This window comes from Macaca nemestrina, chromosome X (genome assembly GCF_043159975.1).
Source record: "Macaca nemestrina isolate mMacNem1 chromosome X, mMacNem.hap1, whole genome shotgun sequence".
NCBI lineage: Eukaryota > Metazoa > Chordata > Mammalia > Primates > Cercopithecidae > Macaca > Macaca nemestrina.
This window is the reverse complement of record NC_092145.1, coordinates 83,666,599-83,688,492: the sequence shown is the minus strand read 5'-3', so window position 1 is coordinate 83,688,492 and position 21,894 is coordinate 83,666,599. Positions and strand designations below refer to the sequence as shown.

Sequence of the window (21,894 nt, the reverse complement as noted above, 5' to 3'; positions counted from 1 at the left end):
GAAGGAAGGAAGGAAGGAAGGGATTATACGATCACATATAAGTTATATAATATAATCCCAGTTCTGCCTCCTTGGGCAAGTCAATCTCTGAGCATCGTTAGTGTCTGCATCTATAAAATGGGGATAATAGTTGTACCTACTTCATGGGGTTGAATTGAGGAGTAAATGAGGAGTAAATGAACTAATGTTCGTAAAGCAATTTGCACAAAGACTGGCACATAATAAGGGCTCCATAAATTTTATCCATAATTACCAGACATGTTTCTTAGAACGGTAACCTTGTTGGCAGCTCTGAATATAAACTGTAGTGAGGAAAAGACTGATGGAAGGAGATCCAATACTGCACCTTTTTTTTTTTTTTTTTTTTTGACAGGGTGTTATTCTGTCACCCAGGCTGGAGCACAGTGGCATGATCTTGGCTCACTGTAACCTCCACCTCTTGGGCGACTCTCCCACCTCAGCCTCCTAAGTAGCTGGGACTACAGGTGCATGCCCCACACCAGGCTAATTTTTCTATTTTTAGCAGAGATCGGTTTCACCATGTTGGCCAGGCTGGTCTTGAACTCCAGACCTCAAGTGATCCGCCTGCCTCGACCTCCCAAAGTGCTGGTATTACAGGCGTAAGCCACTGCACCCAGCTGATCCTACAATTTAAATGCAGTTATAAATAGGTCTTGAACTGGGATTTGGATGTAGAAAGTTACGGAGATGAAGAGGTAACGGGTAAGTCTAGCTTGGGAGACTGGGTAGATCAGGACTACCATAAGCCAAATTCAGAGATAAGGGTAGCCAGAGGATAGGGGTATGGGTGCAGGAATAGATAATGAGTTTGGGACCTGTTGAATGAAAGTGAAGCCGTTGGAGATGTGAACCTGGAGAATATCAGTGTTGAAGGGAAGGCCAGAAGAGCCAGTGGAGGAAACTGATTGGTAAGTAAGACCTCACTGTCGGTGGGAACTGCATATGGGGGGATGAAGGCGGGTGGAGGGAGGAGGAAGGGGGTGAGGGGGAACACCACCGTGGGCTAACCATTTGTTTATGTTACACAAGCCCCTCCACCCAACTCTCCAACGTGCATACATCCTATGTTCTAGTCAGTTCCTTGCTTCTTGCTTCTTGGCCTCCTGCTTCTTGAAGAGAAGATTTTTTTCCCTTTTGCCTTCTCCTAAATGAAGGAGGGAAAGGGCTAGCACCTCTCAATCTGGTCACCTAGGCGACTCCGAATCACAAGGGAGACGATGGAAAGGGGGAAAGGGCGAAAAACGATTCTTAAGAAAAGAAAGAGTCCACGACGACTTCTAATAATTAAAGTTCCACCTCGTTATATCCTGCCACGCCGCTCTCCTGCCGCCGTATCGGGCTCCTGGCCGCGAAGCAGGACGGTAGATGTAGTCCTCAAGAGTGACCAGGGTGGCACGACTGAAGAACTCGGTTTCCCGACTGGCTTTCGAGGCGCGTGCGCAGATGGCTGCCCCGGCGAGTGGTAAACAGAGACGTCAGGAGGGGGCTGCTGCTTGGAGCAAAACAAAAGGGAAACCCGGGGGGCGGGGGGTGGGGGGGGTTGATAGGGGAATCGGTGCGGGAATTAGGGAGGCCGCAGCCGCGGGGACCCGGACCCGATTAAGAGTGGCGAGAAGGGAAGAGGCGGGGGAAGGGGGAGTCAGGGGAGGGGCAAGTGACGCGGGGGAGCGGGGCGTGGGGGAGGGCAGCAATCCGGGTGGAGGAAATTTGGGAGGAGTGTCCGGGGGGCAGCAACTTAAAAGGGGGAGGGAACTGCGGCTAAGGAGACGTTCGGTGATGGGAGCGCAATGTATGAGGGGATACTGTGCCTCAGGTTTAAAAGAGCAGGAAGCTAAGTGAGAGGTTGCAGAAAAAGTGTTTTCGCTCGGCAGAGGTTACAGGTGGCATCTCGGAAAGAGCTCTGAGGCTGCAGGCTGTAGTCGCGAAGGGGATCGGAGAACTGTGTGAAGGGACAGCTTAGGGACTAGCGTCCTGGGACTAGGGGGAAGTTCGCGACTTTCTGAGGACTGGCAGGAATGTGCCTCCTGGCCCTCGATGCTTCCCCCCTGAGGGGAGGCATCGTGAGGGACTGTGGCAGGCTTCACTGAACGCTGAGCCGGGGAGGTCCAACTCCACGTATGGATCCGGGGAATGAGAATTCAGCCACAGAGGCTGCCGCGGTCATAGACCTCGATCCCGACTTCGAACCCCAGAGCCGTCCCCGCTCCTGCACCTGGCCCCTTCCCCGACCTGAGATCGCTAACCAGCCGTCCGAGACGCCCGAGGTGGAGCCAGGTCTGGGGGAAAAGGTACACACGGAGGGGCGCTCAGAGCCGATCCTGTTGCCCTCCCGGCTCCCAGAGCCGGCCGGGGGCCCCCAGCCCGGAATCCTGGGGGCTGTAACAGGTCCTCGGAAGGGAGGCTCCCGCCGGAATGCCTGGGGAAATCAGTCATATGCAGAACTCATCAGCCAGGCCATTGAAAGCGCCCCGGAGAAGCGACTGACACTTGCCCAGATCTACGAGTGGATGGTCCGTACTGTACCCTACTTCAAGGACAAGGGTGACAGCAACAGCTCAGCAGGATGGAAGGTAATTATGACCCTCTTACCTTCTTCCCAACACCATCTAGCCCCTGGATTCCCTAGCCTCCCTTACTTCTACTCTGGGGCCCCTTTTACTACCTCCCACCCCCACCCCCTTTGGGAAGCCCAGAGATCCACCTTCAATCTCCAGTTAGACAAACATTTACTTAGTACATAGTATATGCCACACTCGGTGCTTGATGCTGAAGGATCACAGATGAATAAGACACTGTCCCTGCCCTGGAGAAAATCGAATTCTCTGCTCACTGCTCAACACTCGCAGCACTTTGGCTTGGGCTGCCCCAAACACTTATTCCCACAGAGAAGTCTTTATCCTATGTACAGCAGGAACTGTGTGGATTCTCCACATGAACCTACCCTTCCCTCCTCCCCCACCTCCCACCCCAACACCTTTTCTCCCATTCCTGTGGGATTACTTGGATTCCCTGCTTGCCTCCCAATACCTCAGTGTAGTGGTACTGTTCTAGCACTGCTCTACCTGGGAGGAGGGAGTGCAGTGGCAAAGGGTGAAAACAATAATATTCATGGGGAAAGCTAGCTGATCTTATGCACTAAGAAGAAAAAGGGCTGTGAGCTGCCACCTGTCTCAGTTTACCCTGTGCTGCCAAGAAACTCTCCCTTGTAAGGGGCTATCCAAGTTTTGGGGGGAAGTCATCCTTTACTGTTAAGGAATATTAGTCATAAAGAGGAGGTAGGGCTCTGACTTTAGAGCATGAAGTTGGGAGTTCCCTTGGCCTTCCGTGAAGAAACTGTGAGGGAAGATCTCAAAAGATACTCTGAAAAACTTGTCCTGAGAAATATGGGGCTCTAATCACAAAATTGGGGAGCTTCAAGCCCTATTGCTGGCTTGTACCTCTGTAGGTGGTGAGGTCAGCATATAACCAAGTACAGAGGGTTGGATGAGCAGAGGAACTTCCCCTAGGTATAGGAGACTGAGGGATCAGATCTGTGCCGTCCCTAGGGGCTGGGCAGAACAGAAGACAGGACAGCTGACTGAGACCCTTGGCACTATTTCTGGGTAGACTGCCACGCCACAGTCTCAGCTCATAAAAAGCTCAACTCCTTGGACCCAGCCTACACAGCTGTTTTTCTTTTCCCTTAGGTTCATTTTCCAGTGTAGAGGAAATAACAAGTTGTTAGTTATATTGTGGGAGTATCGTCCGTCCTTATAATCTACACTTATGTGGGGCTTTAGAGTTTACAAAGTAGTTTTTAAATTTTTTATTTTATTAATCTTTACAGCAATTCTGAGATTCCACATTTTACGCATTAGGAAACTACGTACCGAAAGGTTAGGAAACTCACCTAATAACAGCAGGGTGAGGACTTGAACTCAGGTCTAACTATAAATCATACTCTCTAAGAAGAGCCTGGGTTGCTCTAATTGGAATGATGGCAAAATCAAATCAGGCTGAGCCTGGGACTTCAAGGCCCACCCCCCCCCCCGGCCCCCGCCCCCCTCTGAGGGAAGTCTCATGCCTGAACTGGCCTCCCTGATGATATGCCAAGGTTACTCCCACCCCACCAGGGGGCGGCACTCACTTAGAACAAGAAAGTTTAGATTAGGTGGTTTGGGGAGCAATTAGCAGTCACCCCTACCACCCTGCCCTCCAACATGTAAGAGTTATGGGCTTTTGGGAAACTGACCTCTCCAATTAAGAGGCTGTGTACCACTTGCTAGTTCCAAGGCCTAAAGAAGAGGAGACAAATGGGCCTTGTGGCTATTAAGTAGTAGAGAAAGGAATGGACCTTCTCAAGTAGATCCAGAATTAGAGGATAAAAAGAGGAGAAATCATAGTGCCAGGTCATGGTCATTGTGGTCCTTAGTTACTATGAGGTGAGGTCGGATGGACAAGTGCCACTCCTTGAAGGAACGTCAGCACAGTTGAAATGCCATTACCTCAGGGTCCCAGGAACACAAGGCGTTCTTTGGCTAAAGAGCCCTGGAACAAGAAGCATCATTTGCCAGGCAAAGGGTCTCCTTATCTTAAGAGCACCAGTCAGAGAAACAAGTAGTTTCTGACCATCCCATGGCCTCAGCCTCCTAGTTGCTCCAAGCACTTCTGGGCTCCTCCTGAATTTCTAAACTAAAGAGCTCCATGTGGGAGGTCAAATGCCCCCAAGGTTGAAGAGTTTATGCACAAATTCCTGAGAAATAGGGGAAAGGCACTGGAAAGGAGGTAGGGAAAAGAAGGCAGGTTTCGGGAAAGGGGGGTGGCCAGGGGAGGGCCAAACCCCTTGTGTAACTAGCCTGCCCCGCGGCAATCAGTAAATATAAGCTGCGCTGGGGGCTGAAGAAGCTGCCAATCTCAGCTCCCTGGCCACTGGAAAGCATCGTCTCTCTAGTAGAATGTCACCAGTAAGGGAGGAAGGGAAAACATACAGCTTCTAATACCCAAGACACTGAAGAGCTGGCAGAGCCTCAAGGGGAACCTCACCATTGTCAACCCAGGGGCAACCCACCAATCAGGTACAAATATTGATTATGTACTGTGAGCTTGAGTAGGTATTGAGTATGTGCTGTGAGCTTGGTGCTCTGGGAGGGCTCTGTTGGGGGATGTGGGACTGGAGGACATTACACTTGGCACTTACACTCGATGAGACGAATTACATGAAACCGTAAACCACACAATATAAATTGGGTAAAATTGTGTGGTGCAGATTTTTAAAATACTATGCTAGAAATCTGGCTGCCAAAGTCAAGCAGCCGCTTTATAAAAGAGGTGGAACTGAAGCTTGGTCTTGACGAAACTAGTAAAACTTAGAGAGGGGAGATCCCTCTTCGGAAAAGAGGGGAGGGGAAGACTGCACCTCACGTATTTGAGGCACAGCAAGAAACCTGAACCTGAACTGAATGTAGTTGAGGGTGTGTGTTGTGGATTGGAAGAAATAAGGCTGGGATTCAGGGAGGGAAGAAAAAGGAATCTTTAAATTCTATAGAGAGCTGGGTGGCCCAAATGCTCTGTGGGGAATGGAGCACCTGCTGTGCTGAGATTCCTGCCCTTCAGCCTATTCAGAGAACTGGTTCTGGGCAGGGCGGGTCCATCCTGGGCTGGTGCTGTACCACTGTCCGGTAAACTCCACCCAAACCCGCACGCAAGGAAAGGGGTTGAATGCTCTTTCCCACCTGAACCTAGTTCTTGCCGGGCGAGGAGCACGTCTCCCCAATGCGCACCAGCCCCAGGTACCCCCCACCCCCGGCAAAACACACATAGAGCCCTGGGAGGAGCACGGTACTAGGAGCTTTTCCAGGGTAGGCACCCCTGTGCCCTTTGCAGTGGGTTATTACATTTTATCTCCCACCCGCTGTACAGAGAAGTCTGGAGCAGAGGCTGAGCAGCTTGTCTGGGAGCGGGAAATGTGTGTGGTCTCCCCTCACACCCCACCCCCATCCCTACTTCTACCAGTTTTCCCCCCTGGATTCAACTTTCTTTGAGTCTCTAGGAATACCCCTGCTGTGTTCCAGCATCCTTTTATCTTTTATCTTTTTTCTCTTTTTTTGTAAATTATTTAAAGTTTTTCTTAAACTTTAATGACCTGGGAAATGAACCCCCGAAATGAACCCCGCTGTGGTGGTGGCACCAAATCCTAACCCCTAGATCTTTGTGGACCAGCATCCTCTTAGACTTGACCGCTGGCCACACTGGCCTCCCCTACACACACCTCACGGCCCTTTCCTGCCTTCTCTGCCCCTCCAGAACTCGATCCGCCACAACCTGTCCCTGCACAGCAAGTTCATCAAGGTTCACAACGAGGCCACTGGCAAAAGCTCTTGGTGGATGCTGAACCCTGAGGGAGGCAAGAGCGGCAAGGCCCCTCGCCGCCGGGCCGCTTCCATGGATAGCAGCAGCAAGCTGCTCCGGGGCCGCAGTAAAGCCCCCAAGAAGAAGCCACCTGTGCTGCCAGCTCCACCCGAAGGTGCCACTCCGACGAGCCCTGCCGGCCACTTTGCCAAGTGGTCAGGCAGCCCTTGCTCTCGAAACCGTGAAGAAGCCGATATGTGGACCACCTTCCGTCCACGAAGCAGTTCAAATGCCAGCACTGTCAGCACCCGGCTGTCCCCCTTGAGGCCAGAGTCTGAGGTGCTGGCGGAGGAAATACCAGCTTCAGTCAGCAGCTATGCAGGGGGTGTCCCTCCCACCCTCAATGAAGGTCTAGAGCTGTTAGATGGGCTCAATCTCACCTCATCCCATTCCCTGCTATCTCGGAGTGGTCTCTCTGGCTTCTCTTTGCAGCATCCTGGGGTTACCGGCCCCTTACACACCTACAGCAGCTCTCTTTTCAGCCCAGCAGAGGGGCCCCTGTCAGCAGGAGAAGGGTGCTTCTCCAGCTCCCAGGCTCTGGAGGCCCTGCTCACCTCTGATACGCCACCACCCCCTGCTGACGTCCTCATGACCCAGGTAGATCCCATTCTGTCCCAGGCTCCTACTCTTCTGTTGCTGGGGGGGCTTCCTTCCTCCAGTAAGCTGGCCACGGGTGTCGGCCTGTGTCCCAAGCCCCTAGAGGCTCCAGGCCCCAGCAGTCTGGTTCCCACCCTTTCTATGATAGCACCACCTCCAGTCATGGCAAGTGCCCCCATCCCCAAGGCTCTGGGGACGCCTGTGCTCACACCCCCTACTGAAGCTGCAAGCCAAGACAGAATGCCTCAGGATCTAGATCTTGATATGTATATGGAGAACCTGGAGTGTGACATGGATAACATCATCAGTGACCTCATGGATGAGGGCGAGGGACTGGACTTCAACTTTGAGCCAGGTACAGTATCCCCTAATCACCACAGCACCTCATAGCCTGTGACCACTCCTTGGTGCCCAGTTAGTCCCATGATCTGGGCGAAGGGGAGATTTAGGACAAGTGGTAGCCAGATCTCCTGGGGAACTGGAGGGAAGATGTCATATTAGAGTAGCATGGTTTCCGGACGGGACCTCCAGGCCCCTCAGCTGCGCCCACCCCTGCAAGGTAGCACAGAAAAGGTACGTGTGTGGAAGCGGGGTAGGTGCCACCATCTTCTTTGGTGGGAATCTGGATGATAGAATGTTGGCAAGCCCCAGATAAGCCTCTTACCTTGTTCTCCGTTTCTTCTTCCCATAGATCCCTGAGCCATGGCTGGAAGCTTTCTCCCCTGCTTCAGAGATGGAGCCAGGCGTGTCCATATCTGCTCTTTACCCTTGAGCCCTCCCCAGGAATTTGGGACCCTGCTTTAGAGCTAGGGTGGGTCTGGTCACACACAGGTGTTGAAGAAATTATAAAGATAAAGCTGCCGCATCTGGGGACAATATGGGGAGGGAGATGGGAGGGGAAAGGGGAGAGGGTTTTTCTCACTGTGCCAATTAGGGGGTAAGGCCCCCTCTCAGGAGCCATCCTCAGCTTTCCCTATTCCTACCCTCTAGGCTTTGTAGCGAGATGAGCAATGCTGTTGGAAATGCGAAGTCACCAGTGGCCTTACCCCTGCCTTTGGGAGCAGGATTTTTTGTAGAGAGTCTTAGCTGAGCCAGGCTAGCTGGAGCCTGGGATTTCTATGCAGTGGCCCCTTAGGCCAGTGATGTGGGGTGGGTGGGCAGTTTAGGGGATCTGGAAGGGCCAAGGTCTGAGCACCGGAGTGGCTCGCCAGGCCAAATCACCCTTAGAAGGCTGCAGATAACAGAAAGGCTTTTTATAAACTTTTAAAGAAATACAAACACAAATATAGAGATTTTTTTAACCATGGCAGGGTGCTAGTGGTGGGCAGAATGCTTTTTTTTCTTTCTGAAGGCTTTGTGATAGTGACATGATACAAACACTACAGACAATAAATGCTAGGAGAGACACAGGGAAGTGGGGAGAGGAGGGGAGTAATAGTAAACACAGGGAAGAGCTCCCCTATGGACCAGGTGTAGAGAAAGGTCTATGCAGAAATAAGTTGGAGTTTCCCCTAACGAAAAAGCTAACCCAGGTCCCCTCATTCCTTCAACTTGTACCTGGAAGTGTGTGTTGTTGGGGTGCAGCCACACTCTTCTATGACCCAGCATGGGTTAGTGCTACAGTGGGAGAGTAAATTGAAGACCTGGAATTAGCTTGGGGCCAGGGAAGGGACTGGGAGGGGAGAGAAGAGGAGGGAAGGATTTAGGATGGTAAAGTTAGGTACAGAGACCTCCCTGTTCAAGGCCCCTGACAGCTGTCCCTGCCCTTCTTCCCCTTCCCTGACTGCAGGGGTTATGTGGAAGTGTGTGTGGCAGCAGGGAGGGGAGCAACGGGGAAGGGGGAGCTGGGGAGCTTGGCTGAGGGTCTGGGAAATGAGCAGGGATGGGGGGGAATGTGGATCAGGTTTACTAGCACCTGCCAGGGAGGCCATCTGGGGCTCCTTCTCCACCCCAGCCCCCAAAGCAGCCCTTCCCCCAGTGCCCTTTGCATTGTCCCCTCCCCCACCCCTGCTGTGGGTTCCCATCATTTCCTGTGTCAGCGCCTGGCCTACCCAGATTGTATCATGTGCTAGATTGGAGTGGGGAAGTGTGTCAAATCAATAAATGAATGAATTCAATAAATGCCTATAACCAGCTCTGGTTTCTGCTGCCTTGCTTCTCCCCTTGGATAAGGGGGAGGGAGGGTGAAAGGCAAAGGGCGGGAGGAAGAAACTGCCCAGAGGCAGAGACATGGAGGAGGGTGGGGGAATTTCAGCCTGGGGAGGTGGTGGAGTGTGGGGGTGGAGGGACACCTAACCCCTGCAGGAGTAGGCGGGCTGTGAGATAGGCCTCCCAAGGGGAGGTAGTCTGGTTTGAGAAGACCCCACCCCCTACTCCGTCCCTCAAAGGCTCATTGTACTAGACTTCACAGCCTTCCTCACTCCCACCCATGTGCTTGCCCCAGCCCTCTCCTGCCGTTCCCATCCACCCTCAGAGCCTCTTCGGTGCCTGGGGCGTACGTACTCAAGCCTTAGTGCAGATACTGGGAGAAGGAGTCTTTCTAGAAAAAGAAATCTCACGTTAAATTCCAGTAATGTCACACCTAGTATTACTTCTTTTGCTTGGTGGTTTTATTGAGTTGGCGACGTTTATCCTTCTTCAAGTCTGGTCTGTTCCTAAAGGTCGGAGACTTGCGAGTGGACTTCTTTTTCTCTGATCGTCCTGATAGCTTGGACTAGAAAAAGAAAGTAAGTAAACAAAGAGGCCCCTGCAGGGAAAGTTTCTACAACCCAGGGCCAAAGGAAGGAAAAAAGAAATTGGAGGCAGGAAATTCATCTCAGAGGGCTGGGATGGAGGATCATTCAGTCGGCTGGCGGGAGAGGTGGGTGCTGGGGCAGACCACATTTGGCGAGTCTTACCGGGACACTCGCAGTAGGTTCAATTATAACGACCTTCTTGGCTTCTTGCATTTTAAGCATCTGAATTCGTCTCCTCTCCAGGGCGTCACATTGTATGCGCAGTGCAACTAAGAACAAAGAAAAGGCACCTGCACCTCTGAGAACTAGAGACTTTACCCTTCCTGATGCTCCCATTCATTGTTCAAACCATCAGCTGGAACCCCACCTGGCCTAAGATGGAAATGCTGGAATGGTGATAGGGAGATATACGGAGAAGATGGCCAAGAAATAGGGGAAGCAGGGAGTAACGCATGCACATTCCACCTGGTGTGAGCTAAACATCCCTCCTAAAGTGGACCTGGACCCTGCCCCCTTTTTCCTAGGCTCCTATCATCTGACCTACAATATCTCGCTAGTCCCACCCTACATTCTCCATCACACAGCTATATACTGTACCCTTCATGTTCTTCCCTCCCCCATTTCACTTCTTACCAAGCAGCCGAGGCTCCGGATTCTTGAGGAGAGGCACAAAAGCTCTGTAACCATTCTCCAGCCTGGTTCCTGTGAACATAGCCGTGTGCTATCTCCACCCGTCAACCAGTCTCCACCCTTCAGAAGCCCAAGATTCCAGGACCCAACACTAAAGACTACCCACTGGGCGTGGTGGCTCACGCCTGTAATCCCAGCATTTTGGGAGGCCGAGAGTTCCAGACTAGCCTGGCCAATTTGGTGAAACCCAGTCTCTACTAAAAATACAAACAAACAAACAAAAAAATAGCCAGGCATGGTGGTGGGCGCCTGTAATGCCAGCTACTCCAGAGGCTGAGGCAGGAGAATCGCTTGAATCCAGGAGGCGGAGGTTGCAGTGAGCCAAGATCATGCCACTGTTTCAGCCTGGGTGACAGAGCAAGACTCCATCACAATAAATAAATAAATAAATAAATAAATAAATAAATAAATAAAAAGACTACCTTGCCGGGTACAGTGGCTCACGCCTATAATCCCGGCACTTTGGGAGGCTGAGGTGGGTGGATCAACTGAGGTCAGGAGTTCAAGACCAACTTGGCCAACATGGTGAAACCCCGTCTCTACTAAAAAATTAGTTGGACCTGGTGGCGGGCGCCTGTAGTCCCAGCTACTAGGGAGGCTCATAGGAGAATCGCTTGAACCCGGGAGGCAGAGGTTGCAATGAGCTGAGATCGCCCATTGCACTCCAGCCTGAACAACTGGACAACAAGAGCGAAACTCCGTCTCCAAAAAACAAAACAAAACAAAACAAACAAACAAACTACCTTGAGCTAGTGGATCTTACTTCTTCCCCTTAGGTATGGACCTAGAGGAGAGTATGTGTCAGATAACCTATTATTATAGAGGTAGTGCCCTTCCTTAGGCTGACTAGAGATAGTCAATTTGGATCTAGTTGAGGGCGTTCTGTTTTTTGAGGGTGTTCTGTTTTTTTAATTTGGTTTTGGTTGTTTTTGGTTTTGTTTCTGGAGGCAGAGTCTTGTTATGTTGCCCAGGCTAGTCTCAAACTCCTGCCCTCTATCAATTCTCCCGCCTTGGCCTCTCAAAGTGCTGAGATTACAAGCATGAACCACTGTGCCCAGCCTTGGATGCCTTGTTTTAAAGATAAGGTTCATAATCTATCTTGAAGGCATTGTTCTGTTTCTGGGGAACATTCCTGAGCCTCTACCTGGTGGCCCACGCTCCACCTTACAAACGTAGTAGGTGCTTCGAGCTGTAAGGTATTTGCTGGCATACTCTGCATGGGTGGGCTTCATCAGGAAAAGCATCTTCATTTTCCCCGTTTGTTCACACAAATCGATGGTGCCTGGAGGGAGATCACAGGGTAATTGGGGCAGCTAAGGAAAGAGAGTGGGAGCAAAAGGAGCCAGTGATCCTATACAGAATGGGTTGGAGGAAGCTGTAAGGATATGAGGAACTCCCTTCTTGCCAGGAGGAGGGCTTGGGGGTTAGAGATGACCCAACTCCTTCTGACCTTTGGCCATTAGTCCCCTCCCCAAGCTCCTCACTTGTTTTAGGCAACTTTACTTTACTGCGGATGTAATACAGCAACACGACGACAGCACAGTTGGTATTGACCAGAAACTGCTGATTATCTGAGAAGAGACAGGATGGGACACATGGGCCTGTTTCTGTGATCTCCACTGCCCTCAGATCCCTCCACCCCCATCCACAGACTCTAGTTCTATGCTGCCCCTCACCTCCATGTTTGATGAAGATGAACATGCCCTCAGGATCGCCTCACTCTTCACAAAATGCCCTGATGAGTCATGCAGAAGGAGGGTGTTCTAGAAGCCTTGTGTGGGGTAAATAGGCCTATAGGGTTGATGGACTGGAGAGGCAGATGGATTTCATAGGCTGAGGATGCCCAGGCTGGACAGGCAGGAGAGAGCTGTTGGTAGCTGTGGATAACCAGTATCCCCAGGGGTGGGGCCTGAGGCTGCAGTTGAGGGATTATGAGGTCAGAAGTGGCAGGTGTGGCCAAAAAGTGGAGTAATGATAAGGAGAGAAAAACTTGGGTACTTGGGTGGGGTATGTTAAAGATTAGTTGGAAAGGGGGGGCAACATGGTAAGTCTAACTCTTTTTTTTTTTTTTTTTTTTTTTAGACGGATTCTACCACTGTTGTCCAGGCTGGAGTGCAGTGGCACAGTCTTAGCTCACTGCAACCTCCGCCTCCTGGATTCAAGCGATTCTCCCGCCTCAGCCTCCCGAGTAGCTGGGATTACAGGAGCGCACCACCATGCCCGGCTAATTTTTGTATTTTTAGTAGAGACAGGGTTTCACCATGTTGGCCAGGCTGATCTCGATCTCCTGACCTTGTGATCCACCCGCCTCAGCCTCCCAAAGTGCTGGGATTACAGGCGTAAGCCACCACGCCCAGCCCATTCTAAGTCTAACTCTAAACTAAACCCTGGAATGAGTGCAGGGCACCTGGAAAAAAGTCAGTTTCCAGAACAGTACTCTTTTTCTAGCGAATTGGTAATACTCCTGCCTCCACAGCATAAATGTACTACTCCTTTTTCTTCCCCTCCCACCCTCCTTGTATCCCATGTTTCCCCTACTCCTCACCCCCATGACAGACATTTTTGATGATTATCAACAGAAACTTTATTTCTCATCGGTTCAGGAACAATCAGAGGGTAGATGGAAAGAGGAAGGGAGAGAAAGAGGGAGGGAGGAAGAATCCTGTGGAAAGGAAGGGCCAGACTGAGGGAGATGAAAAACATGTACAGGGCAAAAGGGTAATTCTCAAGTGGGGAATGCCGAATGAAGAGGCGCTTACATGGGGACACAAAATTCCAAATCAGCCACAGTGGGGTGAGGTGACTATGAGACGCGGATGGGTTGAATGAAGGAAAGTTAGTACCACTTAGGGCTACAGGACCCTGGGGTTCTTCTGTCAGAGGATTGGGGTTCAGGTTTCAGGCTTCAGGGTGTAACATGGGGGAGCCCAGTAGGGGCTATGCTGGCTGCATGGGGAGGGCCCAGGCCCCTCCCCGAGGGCCCCTCCTTTTGGGGGAATCTCACTGACGAGGCAGAGTCGTTCACTGTAGTCTGGCTGCAGACTCTCAGCCAGTCCCTTAGACACACCACTCCAGGCCTAAAGACAGATATGTCCAGGTCAGGGGTCAATTAGGGGCAGGAAGTAAAATACTGAGCTCTGTGCCAAAGGAGTACTCATGATGTCTGCAACCACTGTAATTGATTACAGAAGGGATACACAGACTCCTGGGCCCCCAATACCAGTTTCCATCTGCCTCACTCAATCTATAATCTGCGCTTCTGTGTGTGTCTCTCTCTGCATAGTCCATCCCCCATTTGGTCGGCCACATCCTGACAGTTAGCACAGGGCCTCCTTCTCTCTCCTCTCTGCCCCCACCCCCACACTCTGTCTGTCTTGCTGGCAGGCAGTTGGCAGTTGATAGACTGCAGCATGCTTATGACAGCGTTCTCACCGAAAAGTTCCCGTGGTATTCAGTAACAAGATCCTCTAGGTTCTTCAGGGTGGGAATTCGGGGCATCGTCCTGACAGAGGAGAAAGAGGGAGCAGGAGCACATAGGTTAAAGCTTTTTTATCACCCTTCTCCCAGTTGTCCCATATGAAATAAAGTGATTCTGTGTTCTCTGTGCCTGTGGCTTCCTTCCATCACCAAACTCTCTTGGGTAATCTCTCATTTCTTACTGTCTCATCCTTTACTCCCAAAGACCCTGCAAAACCCTCCTCTGCTATTCTCAGCTACTGTTCCCCTTATTTTTCTGGGCTTCTCCAAATCTCACCGTTCCAGCCAGAAATACACACAGAGAAGGCTGATAATCAATCCCATGGAGCCAACGGAGATAACCACGGCTTCCAATGCAAACAGGAAAGGATTCTCTACAGAAAAAAGAAAAGCAAAGTGGACCTTATATTTGTTGTGCGCCTACTACATGCCAGGCACTGGTGCCAGGCACTGTGCTGAAGATATACTCTGTTTAATCCTCACAACAGCTCCTGTGAGGCAGGAACAATTATCTCCATCTTATATCTCAGGAAACAGAATCCAAGAGTTTAGTGATGTACCCAAGGCCAAAGAGGTAGTAGTATGTGGCAGAGCCTAGATCCAGCTGGTTCCAAAGCCATCTTCACTTTGCAGGCTCTCTAGGAATGCTTCAGGGAAATCCTATACACTCTATAGCCCCCTTGAGTACCCCTAAGCCTCCTTCTCAATCCACCCCCTCTAACAACACACTAACCCAACCCTACACAGAAAAACCTTGATTTCTAGAGGTTGGGGTTGGACAGTGTGGGGAGATGGGGCACCAAGTTTGGGGGCTTTAGTGATAGGGGAGTGGAGCAAAACACAATGGTGTTAGAAAGGCTGGGGTGTTGGGCTTATGGATTGGGGTCCTGTGGGCCCATTTTACCTTTTGAACTATTGCTCCCCCAGTGGATTGGGTGGCTCCATTCACTCCAATGCTGAGCACTTCCACAGAGTGGGTTAAAGCGGCTCCGAACACGAAACGTGTAGCGTTTCTGCCCATCCACACTAGGCAAGGAGAACTTATGTCGATAATCCACTGATTGTTCCTTGAGGAAAAAGAGGATGAGGGAAAGTAGGTGTCTATGAGAGAAGAGAGAATTAAAACATACCCCTGAACACCCACCAGTATCATCTCTGCTACTTCCCAGTTTCTCTCTCCTGAGTACTCAAGCCACACTGCTCCCTTCACTGACTTGAATCTAATGCCTCCCCTCTGGATCCCCTTAATGGCTTCCTTTTATTTACTTGTTTATCTGGTATCAGGAAGAATATGGGTAGGGAATCCTTAATGAAAACTCACTGGTGTCAGGCATGGTGGCTCACACCTGTAATCCCATCACTTTGGGAGGCCAAGGTGGGCAGATCACCTGAGGTCAGGAGTTCAAGACCAGCCTGGCCAACATGGCAAAACACTGCCTTTAGTAAAAATACAAAAATTAGTCAGGCATGGTTGTGCATGCTCCCAGCTACTCGGGAGGCTGAAGCAGGAGAATCACTTGAACCCGGGAGACAGAGGTTGCAGTGGGCCCAAGATCGCCCCACTACACTCAAGCCTGGGTAACAGAGTGAGGCCATCTCAAAAAAAAAAAAAAAAAGAAAGAAAGAAAAGAAAAGAAAAGAAAAAAAGAAAACTCACTGGGGATTACAGGGAAAGGAGTTGGAGGAGGGAGGGTAGGGGGTGAGCAGAGAAGCTGGGAGGCAGAGAACAGGAGCTTGATATTAGGTCCTCCTATCTGTCTGGTTGAATCCTTTAGCCCCACTTGTTTGGCCTTAGCTGCTACATTCACATCCCTAGTCACTCACAGTCCAGCTGTGGTCCCAGTCAGTCCGGTACTGCACCAAGTGCTCCAAACAGTGGTTCAAGAATCTGTTGTTCCAGTTCAGTTCTAGCTGGGATTCACTCAGTTTGCGAAGTGTTAGGTTCTCCGGAGCCCAGGGGATCACTGGAGATATGTGTGTGTATGTGGTCATTCCCCTGGCCTAGACAAGTCAGGATCCTGAAGGTAGTGCCCCTAATACCTCCTCCCTTCCCATCCTGATCCCCTACCTCCTTTTTTCTGCCCATCTACCCTTATGATAAAATAACACTACTCCGTAGACTCCAATGTCCCACAGTATCCCTGGTCTCTTGACCCTTTCTTTCCAAATTACCCAGATTCTGCAGTTTTAGCATCTGTGTGGCCTGTCTCCTGGGTTCCCGTGGGTCCTGGAGCTGAACAACAAATGTTTGGTAGAGGTGGATCTCCTTTTTTTGCAACTGACAGCCAGAAGTGATTTCTTCAGAGAATAGATAGTGGCTGCACTTCTGGACTTTATCATTATCCGAATTCTTGTACCTAGAGGAGAAAGGTTGGAAGGAAGAGGAACAGTGGGGCCAATCTGGGTACCGCAGCTATCCAGAGCCTAGCCTCATCTCCCCTCAACCGACTTATGACTTACCCCAGGAGAAAACAGTGGGGCACCTGGGAGACTTGCTACCCTCTTTCTTGGTCTCTGATCCAACCCACCTCTTGTTCTTCCCCTCCCCATCTTCCCTTCTCATACCAATAATGCAGAGTGAGGTTGGTAGGCTGGGGCTCAGAGCTGCTGTTCCAAGTGCAATTCATGTACTCGACATTGAACACAAAACACTGAACCTCTGGGAGGGGCAGAGTGGAAACACTGAGGGAGTCAGTGGGCATAGAGGTCAGGAAGAAATCTAGATTGGGAAGAAAATGAAGGCAGGGAGGGAAAGAGAAGAAATGATGGTCAGAAGGAAGAGGCTGAGCATGGTGGCTAATGTCTGTAATCCTGGTGCTCTGAAAGGCTGAGGCAGGAGGATCACTAGAGGCCAGGAGTTTGAGACCAGCCTGGGCAACATAGCGAGACCCTGCCTCAAAAGAAAGAAACAAACAAACAAAAAAGAAAGAAAGAAGAAGTAGCATGAGGCAGGGAACCCTCCCCCTTCCCCTTCCCATTCTACTTTTCAATTCTGCCCACATGATTGTAATGGCCAGTGGCAGATTCCAGATTTCTGTACAGCCCCTTCCCACAGCCACCCTTCTCACCAGCCCCCTCCAGTCCCAGATTTCCCACCAGTTGTGGCGTCTTCATTCCCATTGGGCGTCAGAATTGTCGTGTTCAGCGCCACTCCCAGCAGGGGCAGCTGCAGGACTAAGAGGGATCTGAATGGTAATGATGGCTTCAACATGGCGCTTGCTCTTCATGCCCTGGGTGTAGTTTATCTGTGTCAGGAACCTGGGTCCCTCACCCACCACCCCTCCCCACCCACACATTTCCTCTGTCATAGCTTCCGGTGGAAAGAACCTTATAAACCAGGGCTTTACAGAGGGTGTGGCAAATGTGTGCTGTGTGACAAAGGCCAAGTCCTCTCAGAGATTAGGTGCTGCTGTAAGGTGGCAAACATAAACTAAGGCTGGATATACAATAGTGTCAGAGACTCAAAAATCCTCAGTCCACCTAGATCCTGGGAAGGATCTGTTCACTACCACTAGCACCATTCTCAACCACCTTCTCCTCTAAATCACTACCTTCTATAATGGAAGTTCTGAACCCCACCCCCGACATCACCATCTTATGCCATGCCTCTTCCTTGACTCGGTCACCCTTAAATCTCTGTCAAAGCTCTACTGTTTTGGGAGGATGGAAAATACCGTCTTGGCTCCTGTGGGCACATATACAGCTGTCTTTCCTCTGATCTAATCCAAACCAGAATACCCACCCTTAGCTGCTGCCTGAGCTGGGTCCCTGTTGAGACTGGCGAGGAAGTGTGACTTATAATAGAAAAAGATTCTAGAAATGGAGGAACAACAATACTAGCTTCAAGCTTCCCATCTTCCCCCAACTCTGCTTCTCTTCCTGCCTTCCCCACCTCAGTCGATGGTATCGTCACCCTCTCGGTCACCCAAACTTGAAACCTCAGAATCAGCTTCAATTTCTCCTCCTCTCTCACCCAGAGAATATAACCCACTCTGCTTCTCTGGTGTTTCTCCCAACAGTTTCCTCCTTTCCATTACCACAGCCACTCTGCTAAATCAGTCTTTCATTAGCTCTAGTCATGATTCTTTCTAGACTCCACCAACTGGCCTCCCTTTCAAAAGGTCCTCTGCTCTCTAATCCATTCTTCAAGTTGTTGCCAGTTTTACCTTCCCGCAAAACACAGAGCTGATTGGAGAATCAGAAACTATTTATTCAGCAAACATTTATTAAGTCTTTAATATGTGCCAGGCACTGTGCTTATGTTCTGGAAATAGACCAATAAGACATCCTCATATTTCCAGATGCTCACAAAAAAGTGGGGAAGACATAAACAAGTAATACAATATAGTGTAACAAGTCCTATAGCATAAATGTACAGATACTACAAAGTATGTGATCACAGAAGAGGAAGTAACTAAATTTACCAAGATGGAGAGAGGGGTAGTTTAGTGAAGGCTGTGCTGAAGAGGTGCTATTTCAGTGGCATCTAAAAGAATGAGTGTAATTTTACCAGACAGAAAGTGAGGTAGGATACCAAGCAAAGAAAAAGAGCACTTGCCTGGGAGTCTCAGGAAAACTGGACTATATGGCCCAGTTTAGTATTTAGTATGTATCTTTAGTATGTATCTTTAGTATGTATTAGTTTGCTACGGCTGCCATAGTTATCCCCAAATTGAGTGGCTTAAACCAACAGAAATTTATTCTCTCAGCTGGGTGCAGTGGCTCATGCCTGTAATCCCAGCACTTTGGGAGGCCAAGGCAGGTGGACTGCTTGAGGAGTTTGAGACCAGCCTGGCCAACCTGGTGAAACCCCGTCTCTACTAAAAATACAAAAATCAGCCAGACATGGTGGCGCACACCTGTAATACCAGCTACTCGGGAGGCTGAAACACGAGAATCGCTTGAATCTGGGAGGCAGAGGTTGCCGTGAGCTAAAATTGTGCTACTGCACTCCAGCCTGGGCAACAGAGTGAGACGCCATCTTAAATAAATAAATAAATAAATAAATAAATAAATAATTTTTTAAAAAGGGGGGAAAAAAAAAAAAAAGACATGTATTCTCTCACAGTTCTGGAGCCCAGAAGTCTGAAATCAGTGTGGCCAGGGTTGGTTCCTTCTAGAGGCACTGAGGAAGAAGTTGTTCCATGCCTCTCTTCTAGTCTCTAGTGGCTGCCATCAATCCTTGGTGCTCCTTGGCTTGCAGACACATCATTCCAATCTCTGCCTCCATCTTTGCATTACCTCTTCTTCTCCTCTACATCTCCTTTATCCTTCTCTTCTCTTACAGGGACACCTGTCATTGGATTTATGGCCCACCCTAATCAAGGGTGTTGTCTCCTAGGAGCTTTGCCTTAATTACAGCTGCTAAAAGCCTTTTGTCAAAGAAGGTGACATCCACAGGTTCCAAGTGAACATATCTTTTTGGAGGCCACATTCAACCCACTACAGAGGGCATTCTCCAACTTAAAAGTCTTCAAAAGCTACTCATGGCCTTCAGAATAAAGTCCAAGCTCCAGTGATCAATTCCAGCCACACAGGATATGTCATACGCATTGACTCTCTCTGGAATTAGTCTCTTCCTTTCCGTAGGCTAAAATCCTTCAGAGGGCAAAACTCCGTCTCTACCAAAAATACAAAAATTAGCCACGTTTGGTAGCACTCACCTGTAGTCCCAGTTACTCAGGTGGCTGAGGCACAAGAATCACTTGAACCCAGGAGGCAGAGGTTGCAGTGAACTGAGATCGCACACTGCACTCCAGCCAGAGTGACAGAGCAAGACTCTGCCTAAAAAATAAAAAATAAAAAATAAATCCTTCAGGGTTACATGCCTATTAGAATAGCCAAAATCAACTGGGCAAGGTGGCTCACGCCTTGCCTGAAATCCCAGCACTTTGGGAGGCTGAGGCGAGTGGATTGCCATGGCAACACAGCAAGATCCCATCTCTTGTTTGAAAAAAAAAAAAAAAAAAAAAAGAGGCCAGGCACAGTGGCTCACACCTGTAATCCCAGCACTTTGGAAGGCCAAGGTGAGTGGATCATTTGAGGTCAGGAGTTCAAGACCAGCCTGGCGTACATGGTGAAACCCCATCTACTAAAAATACAAAAATTAGCCAGGCAGTAATGGCGCATTCCTGTAATCCCAGCTACTTGAGAGGCTGAGACAGGAGAATTGCTTGAGCCTGGGAGGTGAAGGTTGTGGTGAGCCGAGATTGCACCACTGCACTCCAGTCTGGGTGACCCTGTATCAAAAAAAAAAAAAAAAAAAAAAAAAATGCCCGAATCCAGAACACTGACAACACCAAATACTGGCAAGGATGTGGAGCAACAGGAAAAACTCTCATTTGTTGCTGGTGGAAATGCAAAAATGATACAGCCACTTTGGAAGACAGTTTGGTAGTTTCTTATAAAACTAAACATACTCTTTCAGCAATCATGTTCCTTGGTGTTAACAAAGGAGGAGAAGACTTGTGTTCACATAAAAACCTGCAGACGGATGTTTATAGCAGTTTTATTCATAATTGCCCAAACTTGGAAGCAACCAAGTTGTCTTTCAGTAGGTGAGTGCATAAACTGTGGTACATCCTGAAAGTGAAATATTATTCGGTGCAAAAAGAAATGAGCTATTAAGGCCGTGAAGAGACATGGGAGAAAACTTCAATGCATATGACTAAGTGAAAGAAGCCATGCAGAAAAGGCCACATACTATAGGATTCCAACTATAAGACATTCTGGAAAAGGGCGAAACTATGGAGACAGTAAAAAGATCAGTGGTTGCCAGGGGTTGTCGGAGAGGGAAGGATGAATAGGTGGAGCAGAAAAAGATTTTAGGTCAGTGAAAATATTCTGTAAGATACTACAATGGTGGACACATGTTACTCTTTTATCCAAACTCACAGACTGTATAAGATAACATCAAGAGTGAACTCTAATGTAAACCATGAACTTTGGGTAATGATGTTCAAGGTAGGTCCATCAACTGTAACAAATATACCATCTATGTGCGAGGGCAGACAGTATATAGGAATTCTCCGTACCTTCCTCTCAATTTTGCTGTGAACCTAAAACTGCTCTAAAAAATTCTTTTAGGGTCGGGCGTGGTGGCTCACGCCTCTAATCCCAGCACTTTGGGAGGCCAAGGCAGGCGGATCACGAGGTCAGGAGATCGAGACCATCCCGGCAAACACGGTGAAACCCCGTCTCTACTAAAAAATGCAAAAAAAACTAGCCGGGCGTGGTGGCAGGCGCCTGTAGTCCCAGCTTCTCGGGAGGCTGAGGCAGGAGAATGGCGTGAACCCGGGAGGCGGCGGAGCTTGCAGTGAGCGGAGATCGCGCCACTGCACTCCAGCCTGGGCAACGGAGCGAGACTCCGTCTCAAAAAAAAAAAATTCTTTTAGTCCGGGTGCTGTGGCTCACGCCTGTAATCCCAGCACTTTAGGAGGCCAAGGTGGGTGGATCGCTGGAAACCAGGAGTTTGAGACCAGCCTGAGCAACACAGCAAAACCCCGTCACCACCAAAAAAAAAAAAAAAAAAGTAAAAATTAACCAAGTGTGGTAGCTTGCGCCTGTGGTCCTAGGTACTTGGGAGGCTGAGGTGGGAGATTTGCTTGAGCCCGGGAGGTGGAGGTTGCAGTGAAGTGAGATTGCACCACTGCACTCTAGCCTGGGCCACTGAGTGAGACCCTGAAGAAGGAAGGAAGGAAGAAGGAAGGAAGGAAGGAAGGAGGGAAGGAGGGAGGGAGGGAGGGAAGGAAGGAAGGAGAAAAGAAAAGAAAAGAAAAGAAAAGAAAAGAAAAATTATCTTTTAAAAATATCCTTCAGGTCGGTGGCTCACGCCTGTAATCCCAACACTTTGAGAGGCCAAGGCAGGTGGATCGCCTGACCAGCCTGACCAACATGGAGAAACCCCGTCTCTACTAAAAATACAAAAAAAAAAAAGAAAAAGAAAAAATTAGCCAGGCACGGCAGCACATGCCTATAATCCCAGCTA

General features: G+C 49.6%; 3 protein-coding genes across 6 annotated transcripts in view; 1 reads left to right on the top strand and 2 right to left on the bottom strand.

The window, feature by feature from the left end:
* The first annotated feature begins 1,698 nt into the window (after nt 1–1,698).
* LOC105476653 (forkhead box O4) lies at nt 1,699–9,138 on the top strand. Its single transcript, XM_011732774.3, is given in 4 exon segments — nt 1,699–2,167; nt 2,170–2,591; nt 6,304–7,360; nt 7,697–9,138. Coding segments are annotated over 4 exon segments (1,503 nt in total). The 5' UTR covers nt 1,699–2,151; the 3' UTR covers nt 7,705–9,138.
* A 307-nt stretch (nt 9,139–9,445) lies between these two features.
* CXHXorf65 (chromosome X CXorf65 homolog) lies at nt 9,446–12,573 on the bottom strand. The gene is made up of 6 exons (XM_011732775.3): nt 12,107–12,573; nt 11,915–12,001; nt 11,575–11,712; nt 10,374–10,442; nt 9,903–10,009; nt 9,446–9,718 (listed from the first exon to the last, which is right to left on the bottom strand). Exons 1-6 carry the CDS (start codon nt 12,129–12,131, stop codon nt 9,593–9,595), a joined length of 552 nt encoding a protein of 183 aa, XP_011731077.1. The 5' UTR covers nt 12,132–12,573; the 3' UTR covers nt 9,446–9,592.
* Nucleotides 12,574–12,999: 426 nt separating this feature from the next.
* Nucleotides 13,000–21,894, bottom strand: part of LOC105476651 (interleukin 2 receptor subunit gamma) — a 10,821-nt gene continuing 1,926 nt past the window's right edge. The window contains exons 1-9 of one of the 4 annotated variants that reach the window (XM_011732769.2): nt 19,571–19,589; nt 17,004–17,137; nt 16,473–16,626; nt 16,080–16,264; nt 15,732–15,871; nt 14,812–14,974; nt 14,185–14,281; nt 13,863–13,932; nt 13,000–13,507 (exon numbers count right to left, since the gene is read on the bottom strand). In XM_011732769.2, coding sequence (XP_011731071.1) covers nt 13,322–13,507; nt 13,863–13,932; nt 14,185–14,281; nt 14,812–14,974; nt 15,732–15,871; nt 16,080–16,264; nt 16,473–16,626; nt 17,004–17,118 — 1,110 coding nt within the window. In that variant the 5' untranslated portion in view covers nt 17,119–17,137; nt 19,571–19,589 and the 3' untranslated portion in view covers nt 13,000–13,321. Of the gene's footprint in view, nt 13,508–13,862; nt 13,933–14,184; nt 14,282–14,811; nt 14,975–15,731; nt 15,872–16,079; nt 16,265–16,472; nt 16,627–17,003; nt 17,138–18,766; nt 18,785–18,973; nt 19,495–19,570; nt 19,590–21,894 lie in introns of those variants that run through there. The other 3 variants (XM_011732768.3, XM_011732771.2, XM_011732767.2) reach the window with 3 other exon arrangements.

Coding starts and splice junctions, on each gene's coding strand:
- CXHXorf65 (XM_011732775.3), bottom strand. CDS start 12,131: ATGTTCATCTTCATCAAACATGGAG. Junction 12,002..12,106: donor CATCTTCATCAAACATGGAG/GTGAGGGGCAGC, acceptor GTCTCTTCTCAG/ATAATCAGCAGTTTCTGGTC. Junction 10,010..10,373: donor TCCGGAGCCTCGGCTGCTTG/GTAAGAAGTGAA, acceptor CTTTGTTCTTAG/TTGCACTGCGCATACAATGT.